This window comes from Podarcis cretensis (genome assembly GCF_951804945.1).
Source record: "Podarcis cretensis genome assembly, chromosome: 5".
NCBI lineage: Eukaryota > Metazoa > Chordata > Lepidosauria > Squamata > Lacertidae > Podarcis > Podarcis cretensis.
Window position 1 is genome coordinate 48,885,163 of NC_137174.1, and position 23,951 is coordinate 48,909,113.

At 44.3% G+C, this 23,951-nt stretch overlaps 2 protein-coding genes across 4 annotated transcripts; both read left to right on the top strand.

Annotated features, from left to right (window-relative positions):
• Positions 1-1,045: 1,045 nt before the first annotated feature.
• Positions 1,046-5,089, top strand: LOC307216169 (prolactin-releasing peptide receptor-like). Of its 2 annotated transcripts, none has more exons than XM_079976135.1 (3): positions 1,046-1,145; positions 2,582-2,681; positions 3,341-5,089. In XM_079976135.1, exon 3 carries the CDS (start codon positions 3,346-3,348, stop codon positions 4,396-4,398), a length of 1,053 nt encoding a protein of 350 aa, XP_079832261.1. In that variant the 5' UTR covers positions 1,046-1,145; positions 2,582-2,681; positions 3,341-3,345; the 3' UTR covers positions 4,399-5,089. The 2 variants fall into 2 exon arrangements, with proteins under 2 accessions (XP_079832261.1, XP_079832262.1); XM_079976136.1 differs by having other exon boundaries at positions 1,054-1,206.
• Positions 5,090-18,101: 13,012 nt separating this feature from the next.
• Positions 18,102-20,934, top strand: LOC307216376 (prolactin-releasing peptide receptor-like). Of its 2 annotated transcripts, none has more exons than XM_079976550.1 (2): positions 18,102-18,616; positions 18,769-20,934. In XM_079976550.1, exon 2 carries the CDS (start codon positions 18,890-18,892, stop codon positions 19,919-19,921), a length of 1,032 nt encoding a protein of 343 aa, XP_079832676.1. In that variant the 5' UTR covers positions 18,102-18,616; positions 18,769-18,889; the 3' UTR covers positions 19,922-20,934. The 2 variants fall into 2 exon arrangements, with proteins under 2 accessions (XP_079832676.1, XP_079832677.1); XM_079976551.1 differs by having other exon boundaries at positions 18,930-20,934.
• Positions 20,935-23,951: the final 3,017 nt, after the last annotated feature.

Sequence of the window (23,951 nt, forward strand, 5' to 3'; positions counted from 1 at the left end):
AGTTTCTGGACCACCTTGATTGATTGATTATTTATTTATTGCTGCTGTTGCTGTTGGTTGGATATTTATTGTTTGATGTGAGCCACTTTGAAACTTTGGTTTGAAGTAAAATATAAAATAACAAGAGTAATGACATATGACCAGTGGATCTGGTGATGTTTGAAAGAGTGAATGTTATGATTCCAGAGTACAATTAGGTTCCTATTGTTGTTAGCCATGATGAAATTACCCTTCCAAAGTTTTAGTTATTAACCAGTTTGGAGACAATGTTAAAAGTCATGGAAAAACCTTATACTATTATCCATCCTATGGGAGTACTGAGGTGAGGGGTGGGAAGTATCTTTAGTTACTTATTAAAACATAGTTTCTATAATAACAATATAACAATTCCAACTAAGGGGGTGCTTTAAAGTAGCTGTGGACAGGTGATTCAGCATATATTTGTCGGAACCTCTCTTGGAAGCATGGAACATTCTGAACTAGCTCACTGGTTGTTTCAGCACCATGGAGAGCACCCACAGCTTGTGCATCCTGAATCTGTCAATGCGGGATTTGACAAAGCAGAGACACTGACTTACCTCTCCATTGTACTATCAGCTCTAATGCCTCTATGATATTTCTACCTTCTCTGAAAACTGGCAGATAAAAACGAGTTCCCTAAAGCATGTGTGCTTAGTAACCCTCAGTATATGAAATGTTTTAAGGATTCTAATTAAATATTTCTAAATAGTTTTAGGTCTTTCAGTACCCAGAATCATGCATTTGGGGATGGGGGATAGATGAGAGAATACACTGAGGATTAATTAATATAGAAATTCTATTACATGCATATATTTCCCCCCAAGAAAATGAAGTATTGGAATAAAACGTGAGAGATTGCTGAAATCAAGAGGTATTGCAGTGGGGGAAAGAGTCTCAGCGCTCCAGCCAATGAACTCTTACCATTTGAAAAGTAAACAGAAAAGGGGGAGGGGAATGACATGATATGCCAGCAAAATCAACCTCTGTCCCTTTAAACTCTTGCTCATCAAACAGTTTGGCTGGTTTCACAAGCCAGGCAAAGCATATTGACTCGGGAAGACAGTGATACCAGTTCCTGGACTGCCTCTTCTTTGCAGTGAATAAGACAGCTTACCCAAGCAAAGGTAGGGTAAAAGATGTAGAAGCTGTGAATCCCACTTAGTTGATTTCTTCTGCTGACTAGTAGTAAGTGCATATTATTATTGCCTGTTTCTCAGCATCAGTTGCATGCAGCTTATTGTGTATGGTGCTCTTGCTCAGAGGCACTGAGATCTTGTTCAGCTCTTTTTGAACAGAGAGGCATATATAAGTGATCAATAAATATCCCCTTAGTTCATGAGCTTCTCTAAACCTGCATTCACTTGTGTTGCTCTTGTAATCAACAGTGTGTTCTCTTTATCTAATTACCTCATTGTCTCTGCAATCCCCAGTAAAAACTTAAATTATATTATCACCACCTTTCCCCACATTTCTCCTCTGAGAGACAAATGTCCCCCCTCCCATAATTTCAGCTGTCTGTTAAATGCATGTGCCTCAGAAGGTGGAGGTTGCACTTCTGCTTGTAGAAGAGCTATCACAATTTTGGAGGGCTGTTTATTTATATATATATTTTACCCAAAGTGTTCATCTTATTTCACTTTGAGGGATATGGAGACTTGGGTAGGGTGATGAGAAGTGGACTCCAGAATGTGTGAAGGACCAGCTTAAAAAAGAATGATGAGGGAAGACGTGTCCAGTGGTTAGTCCCACAGAACCTGTATGGATTATATCTGGTGTGATACAGACTGTGTAGGACTCCCTGATGTACGAAGAGTTCAGTCTGAACTTCCTCATTCTCTCTGATGAGAAAGAAAACTACACAAATACAAGGTATTTCCATGCAAGTTTTTATTAGTGGGATCACTTCAGCTCATGTAAGCAACCACACAACTCTGCAGGCATAAAAATGCCAACCCATATTTCCCCCTATTTATTCCAGATTTATCCTTTCTGCAGAACAGCCAATCAATTTTAAAAACAGACAAACCCTTCTTGCCAATCACCTGTTTTTGATATCTGATTAACTCATTTGCAATATTGAGCCCTAGTCAAAAACCAACTATTTTCAAATAGGCAGCCTCATCATTCTTCCTGCAAGGCATTTCAGACTTCCCCCCATCACTTATTGGACATTAGGAACATGGCGTGAGTTCTCTCTACTAGGGAAAGAACATGTATCAGGCATGCACATGCCAATCAGAAATATCGTCACAGTCCAGTTTAATTCCTAATCAGTTCTGTCTGGAAGTTCTGTAGTGTATTCAAACAGCTTTTTGCATGATAGTGCTTTATGTACTGGAGGTGATTAAATTATTTTCTCCCCAGCAGTGAAGAATTTACAGGATTTGGCTTGGCAGGCATGGAGGTTTGGCACATTTTTCATCAGTCCATTTTGTAGATGGCTCAGCCAGAAGGTGCGTAATGATTAGCAGCAGTTGCAAAGAGACCTGTCTTGGGGAAGGTGACCTCAGTGCCCATGGTTTCAGAATCTGTAGCTAAAGTCTATTAGCTATTTTTCCAGATAGTCCAGCATTTCATCAACTAGAAGAAAGACAGCTGGTGAAGTTGCAGAAGATATCTGTGTGGAGATTCCAGAGGCAAAAAGATCCAGCAAGAGGAGGGTAACTGAAATTGTATTCTAAATTCCACCTCCACCTAATGTGAGCCAGTTTCTTGGGCCTAGTTATTTGTCCCCGATTTCCTTCTAATCTTGTCCACCCACCCTGTCTTCTACATTATCAGTTTTGGGCCCAAAATAATTGAATATATAGCAAGGAAAGGGGAGATGATTGTGCCTGCCACATCTAATACAGCAACTGCATTTTTTGTGTGACTCTCATGCCTTCCCTCATTTTAAATAAAGTTTGTAGCTCCTAGGGATCTATAGAAATCCTTTGAAATATGTGGGTGTTTGCTTGCTAAAGGCTCAGAAATCAGAGGATGAAAAATGTTTTATTATGCTGAAATGTGCATGCTGTTTTTCATCTTTTTCCAAAGCCTAGAATTTTTATAGCCTCTTTTATATGGAAAAGCGTATTCACCCAGGGTTCTTCATATCCCTTCCCCTTCTGCTCTCCCTTGTTCCTGACAAAAAATGGCAATAATCAAATGACAAAATTAAATCAATTTCTATACATTTCTCCCTATTACATTAATATTAATGACATTATTGAGGTTGTAAATATAGATGTACTATTTTGAATTACAGATGGTCTTTAACTAAAGACTGTAACAATGGGTACAGAGAACTCACTAATATCTATGGTTTATCATCCTGCAGGCCAAATGTCTGAGCTCTTTGAAGGTTCGGGTACCATTCCAACCAACTTCACTCCCGTGGCTTACAACATTGCTATGAATGGGACCTTGATGGTTTTCCATGGTTTGCAGCTAGTGCAACGGTTGAAGCTGTTGATCATTCTGATGTACACAGGTGTGGTCATTATTGGGATGGTAGGCAACTGCCTTCTGGTTCATGTCATACTGCGTGTGAAGAAGATGCACAATGTCACCAACTTCCTCATTGGGAACTTGGCCCTTTCGGATGTGGCCATGTGCACAACCTGTGTCCCCCTGACTCTCGCCTACATTTTCGAGCCACGCGGCTGGATATTTGGCAGTGCAATGTGCTACTTTGTCTACTTCATGCAGCCGGTCACAGTCTATATCTCCATCTTCACCTTGGCCACCATCGCCGTCGACCGGTACATAGTCATCATGCACCCCCTGCGACGCCGGATCTCTCTGCAGCTCAGTGCGTACATGGTCCTCTTCATCTGGATTCTCTCTTGCTGCTTGGCGTTACCAGCCATGGCCCACACCTATTATGTGGAGCTGCATCAACAGGGTGTCATCCTGTGCGAGGAATTCTGGGGGGAGCAAGAGCGCCAGCGACAAGCCTATGCGTTGTGCCTGCTGCTGATCACTTACCTCTTCCCCTTGCTAGCCATTCTGATCTCTTACTTCAAGATCTTTCTCAAGCTGAAGAACAGGGTTGTGCCAGGGTGTGTTACTCAGACTCAGGCAGACTGGGACAGAGCCAGGCGGAAGAGGACATTCTGCCTGCTGGTCATGGTAGTAGTGGTGTTTGGGGTGTGCTGGCTTCCTCTCCACACTTTCAATCTCATCCGGGACATTAACATAAATGCAATTGATCCTTATTATTTCAGCCTGGTCCAGCTGGTTTGCCATTGGTTTGCCATGAGTTCAGCATGCTACAACCCCTTCATATATGCCTGGCTCCATGATAGCTTTAGAGAAGAGCTTAAGAAATTAGTGGTCTGGCATAGAAAAGTAGCTCCTTCTGGGCAAAGTGTAACTGTAAGTGTTGTGATCTGATCACTTCTCCTACAGCTGATTTTGCAGCTGATCTTGGGTCTATCATCCCGAGCCTCTAAGGTCTAGGTGCAAAATAAAAGTTTCAAATAACAGCACGCTGTATGCTGGCAAAATCCATGACTCCATGCAATGTGACATGTGTTGGTATCCAACTCCTATCAGCCCCTGCCAGCAAGGCTAATGATCAGAGGTAATGGAGGCTGGAGAGCTAGAGGGCACCATGTTGGCTGCCACTGATGTAAAGTAAATTCATAGCGTACTCTGCAGATGGATGGATTGGGGAGAAAGGAACACTGAAAGGGGGAGAATAGAAATTAAGAGTTGGCTTTTTTAAAAACAACAAGAACATTGCACCTTAAATCAGTATCAGTGAAAGTGTGTGGGTGTAGGAATTTCACTTCTTGCTTTGTCACGGTGTAGCAAAACATTGTTTATAAGGGATGTGAATGTCATTGATATCTAGTTTATGCATGTATATCTAGTTCTGCATGTATAATACATAGCTTATAACTAATTATGACAATGGAGTCGTATTCAGACTGCAGGGAAATGCCAGCATTTCAAGCTACACTTGCAGAGGTTTCTGCACTTTATACTGTTTTCATGATTTGCGATTGCCTGGAGATATTAAATGCTGAATTCTGTCTCTCACGCTTATCAAATTTGCACATCAGATCTGAGCAGCGTAGACATGGTTTACTGAACATTAGACTTCAAGCAAGACTCTCTTGATCACATTATCTTGGAATACACATGTTGTTTGTGTGATTGTGAAATAAAAAGGACAATGGTGGTGATTTCTACCTGATAAAATGACACCTTATTGAAACACATACCAGAAGTTAAACTGGATGTTTACATGAACTTTAAGATGACATAGAAGACCAGGACAGAATGTGATACAAGACCTGCATCCAGGTCTCATTGTCAGATATATATTTGAACAGTGAGAAATCAACTGGATTTGCATTGAGTGATAATAGATTTCAGTGTGACAAGTGCCAGAAAAGCAAGTTTCTCTTACCCTTGCACTCTACATTAAAACAAAACACCCTTTTGATTTCTAAGAGTGTGCAAATTTTATTAGAAATTTGCCATAAGCCAAGAGAAAAGTGCCCTCTGGCAGAGGTGTCTGTATGATTTTGTTAACAAACATGCAAATAACCTCAGGGCATGCATGACATACAGTTATGGGAAGACATACTTCTCTTACAGTTCAGAAAGTAATGCATATTCTTAACTGCTTTCTGGATTACTGAGTTACTATTAAGCACTGGCAATGTTCCCTGTGAATGGTAGACACTTTCAATAGACGTTAATGACATTTGGTGCTGTATCTAAGGCAGAGATGGGGAATATTTGGCCCTATAGATGTTGCTGCTGCCTAACTCAGCAGTCCCAGCCAGCATGAACAATGATCAAGGATTTGTTTTTGGTGGGGTGGGGGTGGTACTCCAACCTTGATCTAAGGTGTTGCTAAGGTGAAGTATTATTGGATGGGCAAGAATGGGAATTTAATATTTCATATTAAATTAGTATGGTTATGAAACATACTCTAGGCTATCCTCAATCAGGGTCATTTATTATAGCAGGACCTTTGAGATGTGAATCACAGATCTCCCATGTCAGGTCAAGTAGTCCTCTCAACATTTTCATACCCACAAACCACTTCTGTGGCTGCTAAATTCGTTATCAAATCACTGGTTATTGAATTATTATGTCAGGCAAACTCTTGACATCAGCCTGAACCCTCTTGGATGTGGGAGCTTGTTACGCAGGTGGATAAGAGGGGGAATTGGTTTTGCTGGGATAGGGAAGTGGATTTTAAAGCTAACACAACTCTATCCCCAAGGTTCTCTCTCACTCTGGTTCATTTTCTCCATGAGTTTATAGAACAGTCATTATAATCCTTAGTAAAACCTTTCCCCCAGTCTTCTTTGTTTCAAACTCCTATTATAGGATTTTTTAAAAGGGGAAATATTTAGAGCTGGCTTTTAAGTCTTACCACAAGGCACACAGGAAAGGCAGGCTTTTTGTAGCCTAATTGTGATAAAGGAAAGAAGAGCAGCTTCATCAGATTGGGCCGTGTTTAGGGGGCACAGAAGCTGAAAAAAGCCAAAGGTATTCCCATGTTTTGCTCTTCCCTGGTGGAAATCATGTCTATCTGGGTTCAGCTACTTGTGAGAAACAGACAACACTTTAAAACGACACTGGCAACATCAACAAAACTTTCCCTCAGACATTCATGGATAAGTGGATAGGTGTGCCCTTAATGCATAGGCTCTATGCCATGAATAAATGCCTCAGTTGGAAGCAGTAAGATTTCTGAATACCAGTTGCTGTAACCCACAGAAAGGGAGACTGCTCTTATACTTTCTCACAGGCATCTGGTTGGCCACTGGGAGAACAGGATGCTGGACTAGATGGGTCACTGACATGACCTAGCAGGCTCTCCTTCTCTTCTTATGTTGACATGGAGAATGGACACTTCCTTCCTGAACCTCCTGAGGACTGCTGGGCTCACTCACTCAAAGGAGCAAGGGGTTGTGATAGACATGGGTTGTCCTCCTGTGAGACATGTGCAGCTATGAGGAGCCCAAACTAGTTCTTAAACTGATCCTGGAATCCCAGCGAGGATGAGTTTCTCTTTTAGCTGGAGGTCAGTGGTGGCAGAGCATTTGCTGCCTCAGACTAAGAGTGTATGCCTGCAGTAACCATTTTAGCTCTTGTGCATGCTACCTTTCTCTCTGCTGCAAGTCTTTACTATCAGTAATGTTGTGGCCCTCACTGGAACCGAGGCCTGGAGGGGTGTCTCTTTATTCTTTGGTGTCCAGGAAACATTGGAAATGAGTGAGTCACCCACTTATCCTGGATTTAGCAAGCCCTTTCTGATAGCCTGAATGAAAAGTGCAAACCACACTTAGCACATGTCTGGGATGGAGAAAGTGGCCTGTCTTCCTGTTACAAAATGAAATATTGATTTTTAAATCCTGATGAATAGCACACATCTCTGTTCCATGGTGTTAAAAGCAAAGAAAACCTTCAAATCACACTGGATATCACAGCAGGTGGTTGGGAAGATGTGATGCCTCTCTGCATTTTTGTGAATATCAGCCTTCCAGCCTTTTCCTTCAGGCAGGCTGACATGCAAAGCCATGAGCAAATACAGGGGAAATTGAAGGCACAAGGTCTTTGGCATACTGTAAAGGTCAGTATAAGAGGCTCACAAAAGGGAGGCAGGAGTTGACTATAATAGCCCATAGTTCCTCTCCTGCGTGTGAGTGTCTGAGGGCCCTGCTCCTTCCTGCCACTCACCATCTGGCCTGGGGTGGGGCCTGAAGCCTCATAAGGACTGCTGCGCTCTGCTGCCCAGGAGGACTCTCCTGTATGTGAGTGTCTGAGGGCCCTGCTCCTTCCTGCCACTCACCATCTGGCCTGGGGTGGGGCCTGAAGCCTCACAGGGACTGCTGCGCTCTGCTGCCCAGGAGGACTCTCCTGCGTGTGAGTGTCTGAGGGCCCTGCTCCTTCCTGCCACTCACCATCTGGCCTGGGGCGGGGCCTGAAGCCTCATAAGGACTGCTGCACTCCGCTGCCCAGGAGGACTCTCCTGTGTGAGTGTCTGGGGGCCCTGCTCCTTCCTGCCACTTACCACCTGGCCCAGGGCAGGGCCTGACGGGCCTCACTAGGACAGTTGCTGTTACTGCTGGAGGGGTGCAGAGTGCTTTTAAAATGTTTTAAAAATTTTATTTTGAATTTTTTGTATGTGGGGGTGGGGTGGATGTTTATTGGGCCTGGGAATTTGTTTGATTTTATGTTTTTGTAATTTTTATTGTTTTTTGTTTGTATTGTTTTATTTGTGTTGTTGTTGTTGTTGTTGTTGTTTTTTAAAGGTGTTATTTTGTTCTTAAGGGGAGGGGTCAGGGCTGCTGGGGAGTTGGTCCCAGCCAACAAAATGGCTGGGACATGTTTCACAGGGGGGAATGCACTGGGACAACCGATCTCAGTGATCACAGGTAGGAGGAGGAGTTACGCTAAGACCAGACCATGTCATTACAGAGGAGGCAGGTTTAGTCGTTGTCTGAGGACTATCCCTGCCTCCGGGTCTGGTCCTGACCGGATGGATACTAGAATCAGCAAGGGATACCCACATGACCTGAAAGTGTTGCTGTGCAATGCCAGGTCAATGATTCATAAGACCACTGCCATCCATGACTTGATCATGGATGGAGGACTTGACCTGGCCTGGATGAAGCAGATGGGCCTGTCCTTGCCGCTGCTTGTCCACCAGGTTTCTCTTACGCACAGCAACCCAGGTCATGTGGGCGGGGAGGGGGGGTTGCAGTGATTTTTAGGAAGTCATTAGTTTGCACCAGGCGTCCTATTGGGAAGACCCAATTTTCCGAGTGCATGTTCTGGAAGTTGGGCAATAGGGGCAGTACAGGATTCCTTTTGGTGTACCGACCTCCCCGCTGCACCAAGGATTCCCTGCCCGAGCTGCTTCAGGTTGTGGCGGATGTTCTCCTGGAGACACCTAGCTTGGTTGTCCTAGGGGATTTTAACATCCATGCCGACATGACCTTACAAGGGGCCGCTCGGGACTTTGTGGAAAGCATGGCCTCCATGGGGCTGTCCCTGAATAAGTCTGGCCCAACCCATAGCCGCGGACATGCCTTGGACCTGGTGTTTACCTCTATGGATGTTGGTGATCTGACACTAAGTAAAAGTGAAACGAAAGAAGTGCCATGGTCAGATCACTTCCTGGTGCAACTGGACTTCTCTGCGACCCTTCCCCTCTGCAGGTAGGTGGGACCAATTCAGATGGTCCGCCCCCGCCACTTAATGGATCCAAATGGTTTCCAGAGAGTGGTAGGGGATGCTTTATCCCATGTTGATGGCCTTTCAGCCGATTCCCTGGTGGCCCACTGGAATGTGGAGTTAACCAGGGCTATTGACTGTTTGGCTCGAAGTGCCCTCTCCGATTGCATGGAGCCCGGAGAGCCCCGTGGTTTTCCACGGATCTGAGGGCAATGAAACAATCGTTGAGACGGCTAGAGCGCCGGTGGCGGATAACTCATTCCGAATCTGACCGGACACAGGTTAGAGCTCAACGTCAAGCCTACCAAGTGGCGATAGCGACGGCGAAGAAGACTTTCTTCACTGCCTCTATTGCATCTGCAGAAAACAGCAGCAGGAGACTCTTTCAGGTGGTTCACAATTTAGCGGAACCACCTGTAACATCGGCGCCCAGTACGGGCCATATGTTCTCCTGCAATGATTTTGCAATTTTTTTTGCAGATAAAATCGCTCAGATTCGGGAAGAAGTAGACTCCACCATGGGAGCAGGGCCGGGGCGGGAGAGTGCTAGAGTCCTGTCTGGTCAAGTTGTGTGGGATCAATTCCAATCTGTTACCTCCGAGGATGTGCACAGGCTGCTTGGACGAGTGAAGCCAACCACCTGTCTCCTGGATCCTTGCCCATCCTGGCTTATAAAAGCTAGCCGGGAAGGACTGGGCGATGGGCTTCGTGGGGTGGTGAATGCTTCCCTTCGTGAGGGAGCCTTCCCAGACCCGCTGAAAGAGGCGGTTATTAAACCGCTTCTTAAAAAACCATCTTTAGATGCGGCCACGATGGCCAATTATCGCCCAGTCTCAAACCTTCCATTCTTGGGCAAGGTGATTGAGCGAGTGGTTGCTGAACAACTCCAGGCACACCTGGAAGAAGCGGACCATTTGGATCCCTTCCAGTCGGGATTCAGGCCTCATCATGGGACTGAAACTGCCTTGGTCGCACTGGTTGATGATCTCCGGCGGGCTAGGGACAAAGGTGAGAGCTGTTTCCTAGTTCTGCTGAATGGGGTAACTGTGCCCCTGAAGGACCAGGTGTGCAGCTTGGGAGTCATTTTGGACTCACAGGTGTCCATGGAGGCACAGGTCAAATCTGTATCCAGGGCAGCTGTTTACCAGTTCCATCTGGTACGTAGGCTGAGACCCTATCTGCCTGCAGACTGTCTCGCCAGAGTGGTACATGCTCTGGTTATCTCCCGCTTGGACTACTGCAATGCGCTCTACGTGGGGCTACCTTTGAAGGTGACCCGGAAACTACAACTAATCCAGAATGCGGCAGCTAGACTGGTGACTGGGAGCGGCCGCCGAGACCATATAACACCGGTCTTGAAAGACCTACATTGGCTCCCAGTACGTTTCCGAGCACAATTCAAAGTGTTGGTGCTGACCTTTAAAGCCCTAAATGGCCTCGGTCCAGTATATCTGAAGGAGCGTCTCCTCCCCCATCGTTCTGCTCGGACACTGAGGTCCAGCTCCGAGGGCCTTCTGGCGGTTCCCTCACTGCGAGAGGTCAGGTTACAGGGAACCAGGCAGAGGGCCTTCTCAGTAGTGGCGCCCACCCTGTGGAATGCCCTCCCATCAGATGTCAAAGCGATAAACAACTACCTGACATTCAGAAGACATCTGAAGGCAGCCCTGTTCAGGGAAGTTTTTAATATGTGACATTTTAGTGTATTTTTCATCCTTGTTGGAAGCCGCCCAGAGTGGCTGAGGAAACCCAGCCAGATGGGCGGGGTACAAATAATAAATTATTATTATTATTATTATTATTATTATTATTATTATTATTACAGGTTAGCAGAAAGCAAGCACCTACATTGGCTCCCAGTACGTTTCCGAGCACAATTCAAAGTGTTGGTGTTGACCTTTAAAGCCCTAAATGGCCTTGGCCCACTATACCAGAAGGAGTGTCTCCACCCCCATCGTTCTGCCCGGACGCTGAGGTCCAGCGCCGAGGGCCTTCTGGCGGTTCCCTCATTGCGAGAAGCAAAGCTACAGGGAACCAGGCAGAGGGCCTTCTCAGTAGTGGCGCCCGCCCTGTGGAACGCCCTCCCATCAGATGTCAAAGAGATAAACCTGACATTCAGAAGACATCTGAAGGCAGCCCTGTTCAAGGAAGTTTCTAATGTGTGACATCTTAGTGTATTTTTGGTCTTTGTTGGAAGCCACCCAGAGTGGCTGGAGAAACCCAGCCAGATGGGCGGGGTACAAATAAATTATTATTATTATTATTATTATTATTATTATTATTGGCTAATGGTTTGTTGTGATGCAGAGGTGGGCTCTATCACTGATGATGCTGTGGAATGCACTCCCTGTTGATATATGAAAAGCCCTATCTATATTGGCATTCTGCTGTCTTTTGAAGACACACCTGTTTATGCAGGCATTCCCCTGAGCTCTCAGACTGGGTCGCCTGTTTTAATTACTGTGTTGTTTTAAAAGGGATTGTTTTATTGTATATTCTAAAACTGGGTGCTTACAATTCTCACTGGATGACTTTGGGCCAATCACTAACCCTGGTCATAGCCTACCCCAAAGGTTTACTGTGCCAGGAGCATGTGAGCTCCCCTGTGGATTTGGGAGAAAAGATGAGATAAAGAAATCATCACTGTCATCATCTTTAAAAGTCTGATGTATCAAGGCAACATTTTGTAGCCTGCCAAGCAACAGCAGATTCGTTCATTTATTTTTAGAGGCAGGAGACGGAGTTTGTGTGAATTCAGCTCAGTAGTTGGAGGAATAAAGCACCCTATCTCCCGGCCACCTAAAGATTGCCATCTTGTCTAATACACTATCAGTAGCTTCACTAGCAGCCAGAGAGGAACAGACCTGTGATGCTTTAATTGTGTCAGTCAACAGGGGAGAATTGCCAGTCTCTCTCCAGAGTTTCAGTTTGCAGCCAATTTAGAGAACATTTTCACAACAGCTACAGCAGTGATTCTTTTTTCTTACGGTTGTTGACTAACTAATTGATGACAGACACCAGAATCTGAGAATACCTATTTGGTGAAGTCTTTCGCTAATCTAAACTTTAAATAATATGCAGGAATTGTTTGGTAGTCTCACAATACATTGGATTCACAAAACGGGTAAGCAGGGAGGGTTTGCACATGCTGGTTGGCTGTTTATGTTCTCTGTGGGACCCCTTCTGCATAAAGAGGTTTCAGTATGTAGAAGGTGGGAAGCAAATACAGTCCAAATCAGCCTTGATTACATTGGCTGGAGGGGAAAAAATGCTGCTGTGATCACAGAAACGGCCCACAGTCTAATCCGGAATCCAGTTACAGAGTATTGTATTTAAGTCAATTTATTCTAATTGAACTAAAATCAGCTTAAAGCCAAAATCCTCTAGTTTACTGGTAGGTGGCCCACAGCCAGAGGTTCAGATAATGTCAGGAAGAGTTAATAAGTATTTTGTGAGGAAGAGAGGGCAGAAACATTACAGACACTGCTTGGAGTCAGAAGGATGGTGACGGTCTGGAACATGATTAGAAATTAAACAATGTTCTGATATTTTATTTTTCCTGTTGAATTCCTGACTCCTCACTACTAAGTATTTGTGCTAATCTGCTGCATCAAAATGCCACATTTGTGCCTGCAGTGTTAAGCTAATCCAATATTTAGCACCACTTTGGCAACATTGCTACTGAAACATTCTATAGTGAGTATGGACAGACTACCTCTCAGGCCTTATTGTTAATTCTGTAATATGTCCCCATACAGTGGTGATCTGAATGCTATTAGCATGGATTAGCCCAGCAAATGAGTAAATCCCAACTTTCTCATGAAGAGAATGCACCAGCTTCCACGAGTTTGAATCGGGCAATCATTTTGTATTAAGTTTTAATTTATATAAAGAATTCAAGAGAGAAAAAGCCCTGAACAGCTATTTTACCTGCATTATGTTTTAGTAGTCATTGACTACACCAAATGGGCTGAGGCCTTTGTCCTTCCAGACCAGGAAACCATTGCTGTGTCCTGGTTTTTGTTGAGAAATGCATTGTATGCATGGCACACCTAGATGCATACAGACCAGAATGCAAGTTTTGAGTCAAAACTTTCGCAAGATTTGTGAGCTGCTAGAAATCCACACAGTGGTTGCACTAGCACGTCCTTTAACAATGTCAGGACCACTTTCTCTCTAAAAGGACTTCTGTTTTTTTTTTAATGAATATTTATTAGCATTTTTAAAAACAAAACAACAACAAAAATAGACAAAAATACAAAAATCCAAAACTTACAAACAATTAAAAATACCCAAACACATAAAGTTTCAATTACTTATTTTCATTTAACTTGTTTCTCAGACCTCCTCACACCTCCCCTTCTTGTATTCCAGTTTAAATTATTAGCTCAGCAAGTCCTTATTGCTTATTTCTCAGCTTTAACTTAATAATTTATTTTAGCATGTTGTTATTTCACTTTTCCTCCTTTCTTCCATATTCTCAATTTATTTTTGCAAGCCTTATTTTCATTTAATTTAAACCATTTTAAAAACCAATTTCAGGTTATCCAAACTTAAACATCAATATTTATACATCATCACTCATTCTAAACATTTTTCTAAAGTCGACCAAAATTTCCCTTCCACGGCTTTCCCCATTTTCATACAAATAGCGAAACAAAAATAAAAACAGAACATATTATAATTATATACCCTTTGGATTCCCAAACTCCACCCTCCCCCTTCCCGGTTTCAGTCCCCAACAAGTGTCCATCAGTCCCAATATACTGTTTAGCCTGGAGATCTCACATCCGAGGCTCTTAATTCTCTCTCAGTTCCTCTCTGCCGGTCTTTTTGATAGTCCTTAATGTTGAACCCCAAATCTCGGAGAGGCTCTGGCCCAACAGGATCCATGTTTCTTCCAGCCAGTCCTCCATATTTAAAAGTAAGGCCTATGGGGTACTCCAAATCTTGTTTCATACTCCTTTCAAGTCCAAATGTCCCCAAAGCTCCAACTTCCTTGACCAAATTTCTAATCCTTCGATCTTCAGATCTCCACATAAGAAGATCTCTCAATTTTCCACTCTCCAATTCAGGCCAGACTTTCCACATCAGGTTTTTGTTTTGCTTTGTTTCCATCATGTCAGGCCTCAAGTTACAGTTTTCCTTTAACATCTGCGAAATTACAGCTCCTCCTTCCTTTTGTTCAGGGGCAACATATGTCTCCTTCTCCATAATCTCAAAGCTCTCAAGTTTCTCTGTTGGTCCAATTGAATAGGCTTCCTGTTTCAAATCCTTATCAGTTTCAACAAGGTTGTTTACTGTTAAGTCCAGAGTTGTAACATTTATAGCCAAAACATTGATTTGGCCTTGTAACTTTCCCAAGAGAATGAAGGCTCTGTCCAATTCAACCTGGATTTTCCCTCCTCCAGCCATTCTTGTAGTGTCCCTAAACCCCCTCTAGAGGGATTTTAGTTCCTTACTATTCCTTTCAGCTCAAATCCAAAAATCAAGTTAGTTTGTATCAGCCCTTCCTTATTTTCAACAAATTGTAACAAATATAACCAGCAGAAGCAACAAAAACAAGTTCTCTTTTTCCGTCTTGACAGCTAACTTGACAGCTGTCAAACTCTTCAGAACTTCATCAACAGGCTCTCTCGTGGGACGCTCCCAGATCCGGGGGGGGGGGGGGGGTGAAAGTTCAGCTCCCAAATTTTTTTTATCCTCCAGTAAAATTCCTTATAATGTCAAACCGTGAAATTAAAATCTTTTTACAAAAAGAAAAGAAGAGGTTTTCTCGACCTTAGTTAGCAGGTCCTTTGCTTTAAATTATTTACAAAGGGGGGGGGGGCGACTTCCTTTTTAAACCTTCCCCGCTCGTTCCTAATTCATCAAAAATTTTCTTTAAAGTTCCAATTTCCGTACTACTCACGGGTTGTTGCTTTTAAGTCCAATTGTTCAAAGGAAAAAGTCAGCGCTCTACGACAATGGCTTGCGGCTTCACTCCACAGAAGAAGCGGTCTACTCTCAGCACCATGCCGCACCCCGTCCCCGTTCCGGAGCCTTTAAAAAGGCTCCTTCGCAGATTGGGGGGGGGCACAAATGGTGCCCGCCGAGTCACCAAGCTCACAGGCTTCCGCGCCTGTGATTTTTAAGGGTCCCCGCGTCGTCGCCGCGGCTGGACCCGATCCTGCAGAGCCGATTCCCTCCAGAGCTCGGAGGGAATCCGCCATTAGCCGATGACGCTAACCTGGAAGTCCTCTGGTTTCTCTTCAGATCGTATAAATCTTTCACCTTTTTCTAAAAGGACTTCTGGACCTATTCATTTTCTCCCTACTAGAGGCTATAAGTCGTGAAAGGCAAAGATCCAGTGAACATGTGGTTCCATGAACCTGATAAAGCACCTTGCCCACATATGTGGGCCTCATAAACAAAGATAATTCAGTAATATACAACCAGCCAATGCTCTGGGCAGCTTCATGGACTGGCCTACCATAATTGGCTACAAGCAATTTTACCCTCAAAATGCCTCACAGCAAAAACCTCTCCTAGCAGGCCACCACTGGACCTACTGCATCATGTTTAAAAGGCCATAAGCCACTCTGAAAAAACTCCATAATTCATACAAGTATTCAGCTGGATTCTTCATAAGTCTTCCTCCACTTGTGTCCTGCACATGGACAGGCAAAGTTTGTGATGTTTGCTTGTTTAGTTTTCAGTTTGCTCAATTCACTGTAAATGTCAGCCTGGAAAAATACATAGAGGTAAGGGAGGATGTGGGTGTTGCAGATATTAATATTGCTCAGTTTGAAGCGACTGGAAAAATAAGAACGGACTTCTTTTGAAATAAATGTACTATCCATAAAAATGTTATCCAAACTTTTACTGGAGCAGCGCCATCTTAAACATATCTGATGCTGTGGTGCAAAGATCCCTCCAGCGCCCCACCCCCCGTTTCCCAGAGTTGGCGATCTTTTCCCAAGCCTCTGCAGGAATCGCTCTCCTCCCGCGGGGGCTTGGGAAGGTTGCTGAACATCCGCCAGTCATATGGTTGACAGGGTGCAGCTTGCAGGAGTGCAGGAGGGAAAGGGGAGGCCGCCGGCAAAACCACGCAGCTCCCCAACTCGCTGGGGCGCCCCTGAGAGGATGGCACCCTGGTGCAACGCGCCAGTAAACCCAATGGGAAAGATGGCTCTGACTGGCAGAACTCTTTAAAATAAAGCAGAATATATCAAATGTTAGAGCCAAAATATCCATACAGTGTCTTGTGCTGCCCAGCACAGGCTCAGCATTTTAGAAAATATGAAATAATCCAGGCAGACGTATAAGCAAAGGTTTCTCTATCTCCACAGCCTGCATTCCAGCCTCCAGACTTTACTTTCATTTCAGGAGAGCTTTGTTTACAACCTCACTCCATTAACTTTGGTAGACAAAGACTAAAAGGCAACTTCCTTTGTGATCTGAGCTGCTTATTATTGTGTCCATGGGCATGGGATCATAAGGTGAACTCTGAACTACAATAAATCAAATTACTGGTTCTTGTTTTTTTCTATTTTGTAAAGCAAATAATGGCATGGCCATCTAAGTACTTTGGTGAGCAGATGACGAGCATAGAGTTTGGAGGGAATATCCAGCAGGCTAATGGGGGGGGGGGTAGTTTTGGGGGAGGGTTTTATTTCCTTTTTTGTAGATTGGCACAATGATGTTCAATTTCCAACCAGCTGTCATTTGAGCTGTATTATTTATGTAGGTGTAGAGCTTAGCCAAGATGGGTTGCCACCAGTCCATATGTGTCATAAATTAGCTCTGGTGGCATCATGTCTTCACCTTGCACTTTATTTAGTTTTAAGCTCTCTATCAGAGATTTTATCCCTGCAGGGGTCACCCCTTGCCACTCTGGAAAATTTGACTGATCATTGATCACCTCGGCATCGGGTGATTGCCCTGTCTGTTTTCCAAAAAGTTCAGCGTAGTAATCCGTCCAATGTTGTGCTGATACGGTGGCGTCTAGTGTTGATCTTGATTCATTCATGCCCTGAGATACCAAATACGAAACAAGAAGAGGTGGGAGAAAATGGGAGGACTTACTTTGATAATTATAATATCTGTGAGATTTAAGAAAGACATCACGGCCATGGTTTATCACTTGGTAAAAACAATCAAACATTAAAACACATTTTCCCCTTTGTTCTACAGAGGAGGGGAAGTATTCTGTTCTACAGAATACTTTGTTCTAGAGGGGAGGGGGCAAAGTATTCTACTGGGATCATTTGATCTGGAAGTCTTTTACGGGGATCATTTTCAGACAAATGAATGATAGCAATGGATAACAGGCAGAAAGAGTAATAGCGTGAATACAAAAGTCAAACTAATCCACAGTTAAGTTTTGCCTCATGCTTTCCAGGCACTGACCTGTGCTTTGCAGCTCTGTGTCCGAGCTCTCTTCCCCCCTGCCCTAGAGCTTTCCACATGAAAACTCCTCTCTTTAAAGCTGAAGCACAATAAACTGCAATTCAAGTTTTCCACAAGTTACTGTTTCCTCCAGATCAGCAGCAGAGAGTGGGTTTTTCATGGGGAATGCTCCAGAACAACAAAAAAGTGCTGAGACACTGAACTTTAAGCATGGGTCATGCCCGGAAAGCATGGAGTTAAAGGAAGGGTGGACAAGCCCTTAATGCTGAAATACTAAATAAGGAATAAATGAACTACTAGACTCCCTAGCACGATGCAACCGAACATCTTTTGAAAACAAAAATATCATCCCACTTTGAGAATTGACAATCCATCAGATTCAAAATATACTTTGCTTATTTTCTTTTGCACTACAGCTGGGCTGAATATATGAAAACAACCCAGAGGTTAGAATTCTGGTTTTACAGAACGCCTAGTAATGAGAGAAACTGACACTCACTCATAATTAAATATTCTTCAATATTCATGAGCCGCAGACCAGATTTCCCAACTTTCATGTAGCTGAGTCCCTCTAGTGGTAGCAGCATGGATAGCTCTTCAGCCTTTTAGTATTATTTCCACTCATTTAAAGTCAGCAGGTCTATTTATTTTTTGTAAAATGATAATGCACCAGAGGATGAGTAGAAAAACTTGGACTTCACAAACTATAACTGATTGAATGATGGCACATAAGGAACAACGTAATGCTGTGGCTGGCCAATGGGGATATACCCTGCAGAAATGTGTGATGAGTAAGTACTGAAAGCTGCTAAAAGCATTGCTCTCTAGCTTTATGATATATCACACAGCTCACTTGCGCTCTCTCTCTCTCTCTCTCTCTCTCTCTCTCTCTCTCATACACACGCACATGCACACACTTTCTGCTGGCCATGGATTCGCGGGGGAGATAAATCGGAAGCAGTAGTTGCAAACTGACATGTACGAGAAAATCAAATGACTTCTGGAGACAACAGCTGTAAGTACCCTCATTTTTTTACCTATTAAACTGCATGCTTGTGAAGTTACTGGGTTAACGTGCAATGAAAGAGAGAACATCAGTAATCGAATTGCACTTGGGAGAAAAAGAAAACACACCCAGCTGTCAAGGCTTTTTCTTTTCTTTTGCAGATGAGCATATATTCCCTATGGGGGCAACTCTATTATTCATTCAAGCCGACCCAAAGTGAATGAGTGTGAGTGCGTGTATGTTTGTGCTCTAGTCAACCCAAAACTGCAAAGGAAAAAGACAATGAATCTGGAGAATCTGACTTCCCAGAGCTTTCTTTCAGCAACCCACAGCAACACCAGCAATCTCTTCCTGGGGCTCCAGCTGGTTCAGTTCTTCAAGCCGCTTATCATCCCTTGCTACTCCCTTGTGGTTTTTGTGGGCATCATTGGGAATTACCTCCTCATCTACGTTATCTGCAAGACCAAAAAGATGCACAATGTCACCAACTTCCTGGTAGGCAACCTGGCCTTTTCGGACATGCTCATGTGTGCCACCTGCGTCCCCCTGACCCTGGCGTATGCCTTTGAGCCTCGAGGCTGGGTCTATGGGCACTTCATGTGCTACTTTGTGTTCCTGATGCAGCCGGTCACGGTGTTTGTGTCTGTCTTCACCCTGACTGTCATTGCTGTGGACAGATACTACACCATGGTGTATCCCCTCCGCAGGAGGCTCACGATACCAATCTGCACCTATATCCTGGCTGGCATTTGGCTGCTGAGCTGCATGCTGGCTGCCCCAGCCCTGCTGCGCACGTACTATGCCGAGTTTCCAGAGCTGGACTTCTCCATCTGCGAAGAATTTTGGTTTGACAGGAAGAGAGATCGCTTAGCTTATGCCTACAACACCCTCATTTTCACCTACGTCCTGCCCTTGGCAGTCATCTCTGTCTCCTACCTGAGGATATCTGTCAAGCTGAAAAACAGAGTTGTCCCTGGCAACGTCACCCAGAACCAAGCGGAGTGCGACCGAGCCCGGAGGAGGAAGACCTTTCGCCTGCTGGTCCTGGTGGTGGTTGCTTTCGGGGTTTGCTGGCTGCCTTTGCACATCTTTAATGTGATCAAGGACATCGATATCAAGCTGATAGACAAGAAGTATTTCAATCTCATCCAGCTGCTTTGCCACTGGTTTGCTATGATGTCTGCCTGCACAAATGCATTCCTTTATGCCTGGCTGCACGACAGCTTCAGGGGGGAGCTGAAGAAAATGTTCGCCTGGCCGAGGAAAAAAATAGGACCAGCCACCAATTGCATTGTGGCAAGCGTGGTGCTGTAAATATGGGCTTTTCCCGGCTACTGTGGCCTCTTTCATGATAAATGTCGAAAGTTTCTCTTTGTACTGTAATTAACATGTGAGCATGTGCAAGGGGTATTGGATGCTAAGTTTAATGAAACCCAAATGATGGCACCTAAAACTTGTAGCCAGAATTAATTATATGAATGAAGGCAAACAGCACACAATTTCTTTCCTATCGCAATATAGCTTGCTTTCAAGTACTGTTGCTGCTTTGCAAATGGTGGATTCCTTATTTATTTCTTTATTGCATATGCATCCCACTTTTCCTCAAGGCAGTGTACGGGGTTCTCATCATTTAATCCCCACAGCAACCCTGTGAAGTACATTAGGCTGAGAGGCAGTGGCTGGATCAGGGTCACCCAGTGAGCTTTGTGGCTGAGTGGGGATTTGAACCCTGGTCAAGCAGGTCCTTAGTCTGATACCACACACCACTGGCTAGAATTGGAGTAGGGTAGGAAAGGAATGGAGAAAGAGTTGTGTGAGTTTTATTAAGCAGTGAGAGGAGGTCAAAGAGAAACACTGCAGTGAGGGAGAAGTGGAGAAGAACATAAGAAGAGCCTGTGTGAGAGCCAGTGTGGTGTAGTGGTTAAGAGCGGTGGGCTCGTAATCTGGTGAACCGGGTTCACGTCTCCGCTCCTCCACATGCAGCTGCTGGGTGACCTTGGGCTAGTCACACTTCTCTGAAGTATTTCAGCCCCACTCACCTCACAGAGTGTTTGTTGTAGGGGAGGAAGGGAAAGGAGAATGTTAGCTGCTTTGAGACTCCTTTGGGTAGTGATAAAGCGGGATATCAAATCCAAAATCCTCTTCTCTTCTTCTTCCTGCTGGATCAGGCCAATGGCTTATGCAGTCCAGCATCCTGTTCTCACCGCCAGGGGCGTAGATAGCTGCTCTGGCACCTGGAGCAGCAGGGACGGGGCGTTCTGCTCATGGGGTGAGGTGATCCACCAATGGGGGTTGGGCGATCTGTCCACGGGGGTGCCATGGCAATCCGCCCAGGGGGGGTGCCGCAGAGAGCTGCCCACGGAGTCCGCCTGGTGAATGCAAGCCCCACACTGCCATTTTGAGCAGCGCGGGGCCCTGAGCCACCGTGTCACTCCCAGGAGAGACACGTGGCTTGGGCGCACTGCAGGCCAGGCCCCGCAGTAAGTGCCACCCCCCACAGTGTGCGTTCCCCCTGAAGGAAGACACCTGGGGCAAACCACACACCCCGCACCCCCTTCCTACGCCCCTGCTCACCACAGCCAACCAGTTGCCTCCAGAAAGCCCATAGGTCAGACCTGAGTTCAAAAGCTTTCTCTTCATGCTGTATATCTGCAGTATAATTTTATAATGATCTCAAAACATACGTATCTTTATACAGTTGTAAGCATTGTTGTAAGTATCTCGCTATGTGGTGGCTGTTTTAAGAAACATGAAGTGTATATGCAGATAACAGGCAGATAATATTAAACATATAAGAATGTGTACTATAGGCAAGCATTGCATCAGTGGGTGGGGTGGAGATAATTAATGAGAACAAAGCAGGCCTGGAGGAGAAAAGTTAACCCTTTTGTCCCCTGCCATGTTTCTCAGGAAAATGAGCTTTCTGAGGCTGGTATCTGTTTTTTGGGGGAGGGAGGATCCTTCCCAATGGTGCCACCCTAAGCCACAGTGCCCCTCCATTTCCCATCCATGTCCCATTTCCCAAACTTGAGAATTCAGTTCACATTACCTGATGATCATTTTCTCATTGTTACATGCGAAAAACAAACCTAGGCCGGGATATTTCCCCTTCTTTTTTGATCCAATGTTTTCGTCTGAAAAAGTTGGAAACATCATAATGCTAATGCATGAGACAGAGGGATATGTTTGTTTTAAAATGAAATCAAATAAAATGTTCATTGTTGCCAGGGCAGTTTTTTTTTTAATTCTGCACCAGGAAAAGTCAAATGAACAATGACTCTCCTCTTCCTCCCACTGTTAAGCATAACTTGTGAAACTGCTTCTAGATTGACCTGCTTTGACAAAATGTGAGACCTTCTGGCTCTTGTACAGGCCTTTTCCTTACATCTGTACAACTCCAAACTGAGGTGACTTGGCATTTAGATATGAAGAGGGAGGCTGGGCTGTACCCTCTATTTCTACCACTTCAAGAGAAGTGGAGATAATTTGGACAATTTGGACAAAGCGGAGATACAGGAACAAGCTGAGATTGGCTTCTTTTGTTTGGGACACCCTCAGGAGATTCTCTTCCTCCAAACACACTCAAGGACCCCTGAAATCAATAAACCTCCCCAGCCCACTTTAATAATGTCAGGCGTTGGGTCTCTGGAAACATATTGTCCTTGCTATTTTCATTTTCTTAACAAAATAATGCCCTAGCATTTAAAAAATCTGTCTGCTACGTTGATGTAAGTTGCTTCAATTGGCTTAGTAAAGCGGGATGTAATTTCTTTTAAAATGAACAAACCATTCAGTAGAAAGGTCAGTGAAACATACTGTGCAGGGAAAGTGCCAGCATACAACACAAAGATGCCTTCTCTGCCCCCTAGCCTGGCAGATGCTGACCTTGCTCCACATTTCATCCCACCTGAATCAAGAGCCTATTGTCCTCCGGAGTGACAAGTAATTTGATAACTCTGATTCGTGATGATGGCCACCTTGAAAGCGAATTAAACTCCTCAAGGCTATTGTGGGGCCTGGGCAATTGAAGCCTCTGCCATTAAGCTTCATGTGTCCATTGATTGGGGCTTCAAATATGGGCTTTCATATTCTAAATGAGAAGTGGATCTAGTAGAAGAGTTTTTGATGCTTTATGAAAGTATACACTTTTTCACACTTCCAATTGGGGGGAAAAACCCCAGAAAGCCCTATTTATTTCCTCCATGTTCTGAGCCACTTCTCCCTGAGCCATTTGATTCCTGCCTGAGTTTGGAACAAGCCAACCTCCCTCCTCCCTCCCCGGCTTACTATAATTTGCCATATGAAGCTACCTTTTGCAGAAACAGGATGTTCATCAGCCTTGCATGACAGCTGCCCAAAGAAACACATTAAGTAAACACAACCATGATGCCACAGGGACATCTGAAGTGGCAGCTGCTGAAAAGGGAATTTAGATGCAACGAGCATTTTTCCGAGCAGAGGCCTCAAAATTAAAATATTTTCTGCATTAATGAGTCAGTTGATTACAGTGCTTTATTGAGATAAATACCAAAAGAAGGATAGTCCATTTTTTTGTAACTGGACATTATGACTGAGAATTAATTGCCCAATGGCTGGAGTGGTTGCTACATCCATTGAAAAGATCAATGGGCAAAGCTCTTGGAGCAGGGAGAATGAACATGCAGGCACTTGAATTGTCTCAAGTGGTGGGTGTTGATGGTTTGTTTTGAAACATAGATCTCGAAAGACTCCTGAGTAGCATTTTAAGGCTGCAGTTCTTGCCTCCCTTACCTGGAAGTAAGCCCACTGAATTCAATACAACTTCTTATGGACCGGACTAAAACGGTTTGCTGCCTTTCTCTCTCTGAAAGGAAAAAAATGAATGTGATTGTTGAAAAGCCATCCTCGCTACAAATGCAAGCATCCAGTCCATTGACGGCATAATAGACATGAATGAATGAAACTTTATTTGCGTCAGCCATCGGCCATAGCAACAAAAAAACATTGCGATATACACAGAATAAAAGAAAAAGTCACTTATATAAAACACAGTTTAAGGTTCTGAATCAGCAGTCAAATAGCGGACCTTATTCTGATTGCCCCAGCTAGAAACCTTGCAACCTTTGCAGTCATCTGCTCCTCTTGATCTGCCAGGAGAAACAACACTATGGCAGTGGTTGGGCGACCCAGAATGGTCAATAAAAGAGGCGTGATAATCTCGTTCCTCAGGTCTTTGTAGAGAGTGCACGCGAGGAGGGCATGAGCCACTGATTTGGTGCCGCCATCTCCACAGGGACATAAGCATTTTTCATAAGGAATCTGTTGGAATCAACCCTCAAGTACAGCCAACATTCAGTCTTGCGAG

What these genes read in the sequence shown, in the direction of transcription:
- LOC307216376 (XM_079976550.1), top strand. Translation starts at nt 18,890, where the DNA reads ATGAATCTGGAGAATCTGACTTCCCAGAGCTTTCTTTCAGCAACCCAC.
- LOC307216169 (XM_079976135.1), top strand. Translation starts at nt 3,346, where the DNA reads ATGTCTGAGCTCTTTGAAGGTTCGGGTACCATTCCAACCAACTTCACT.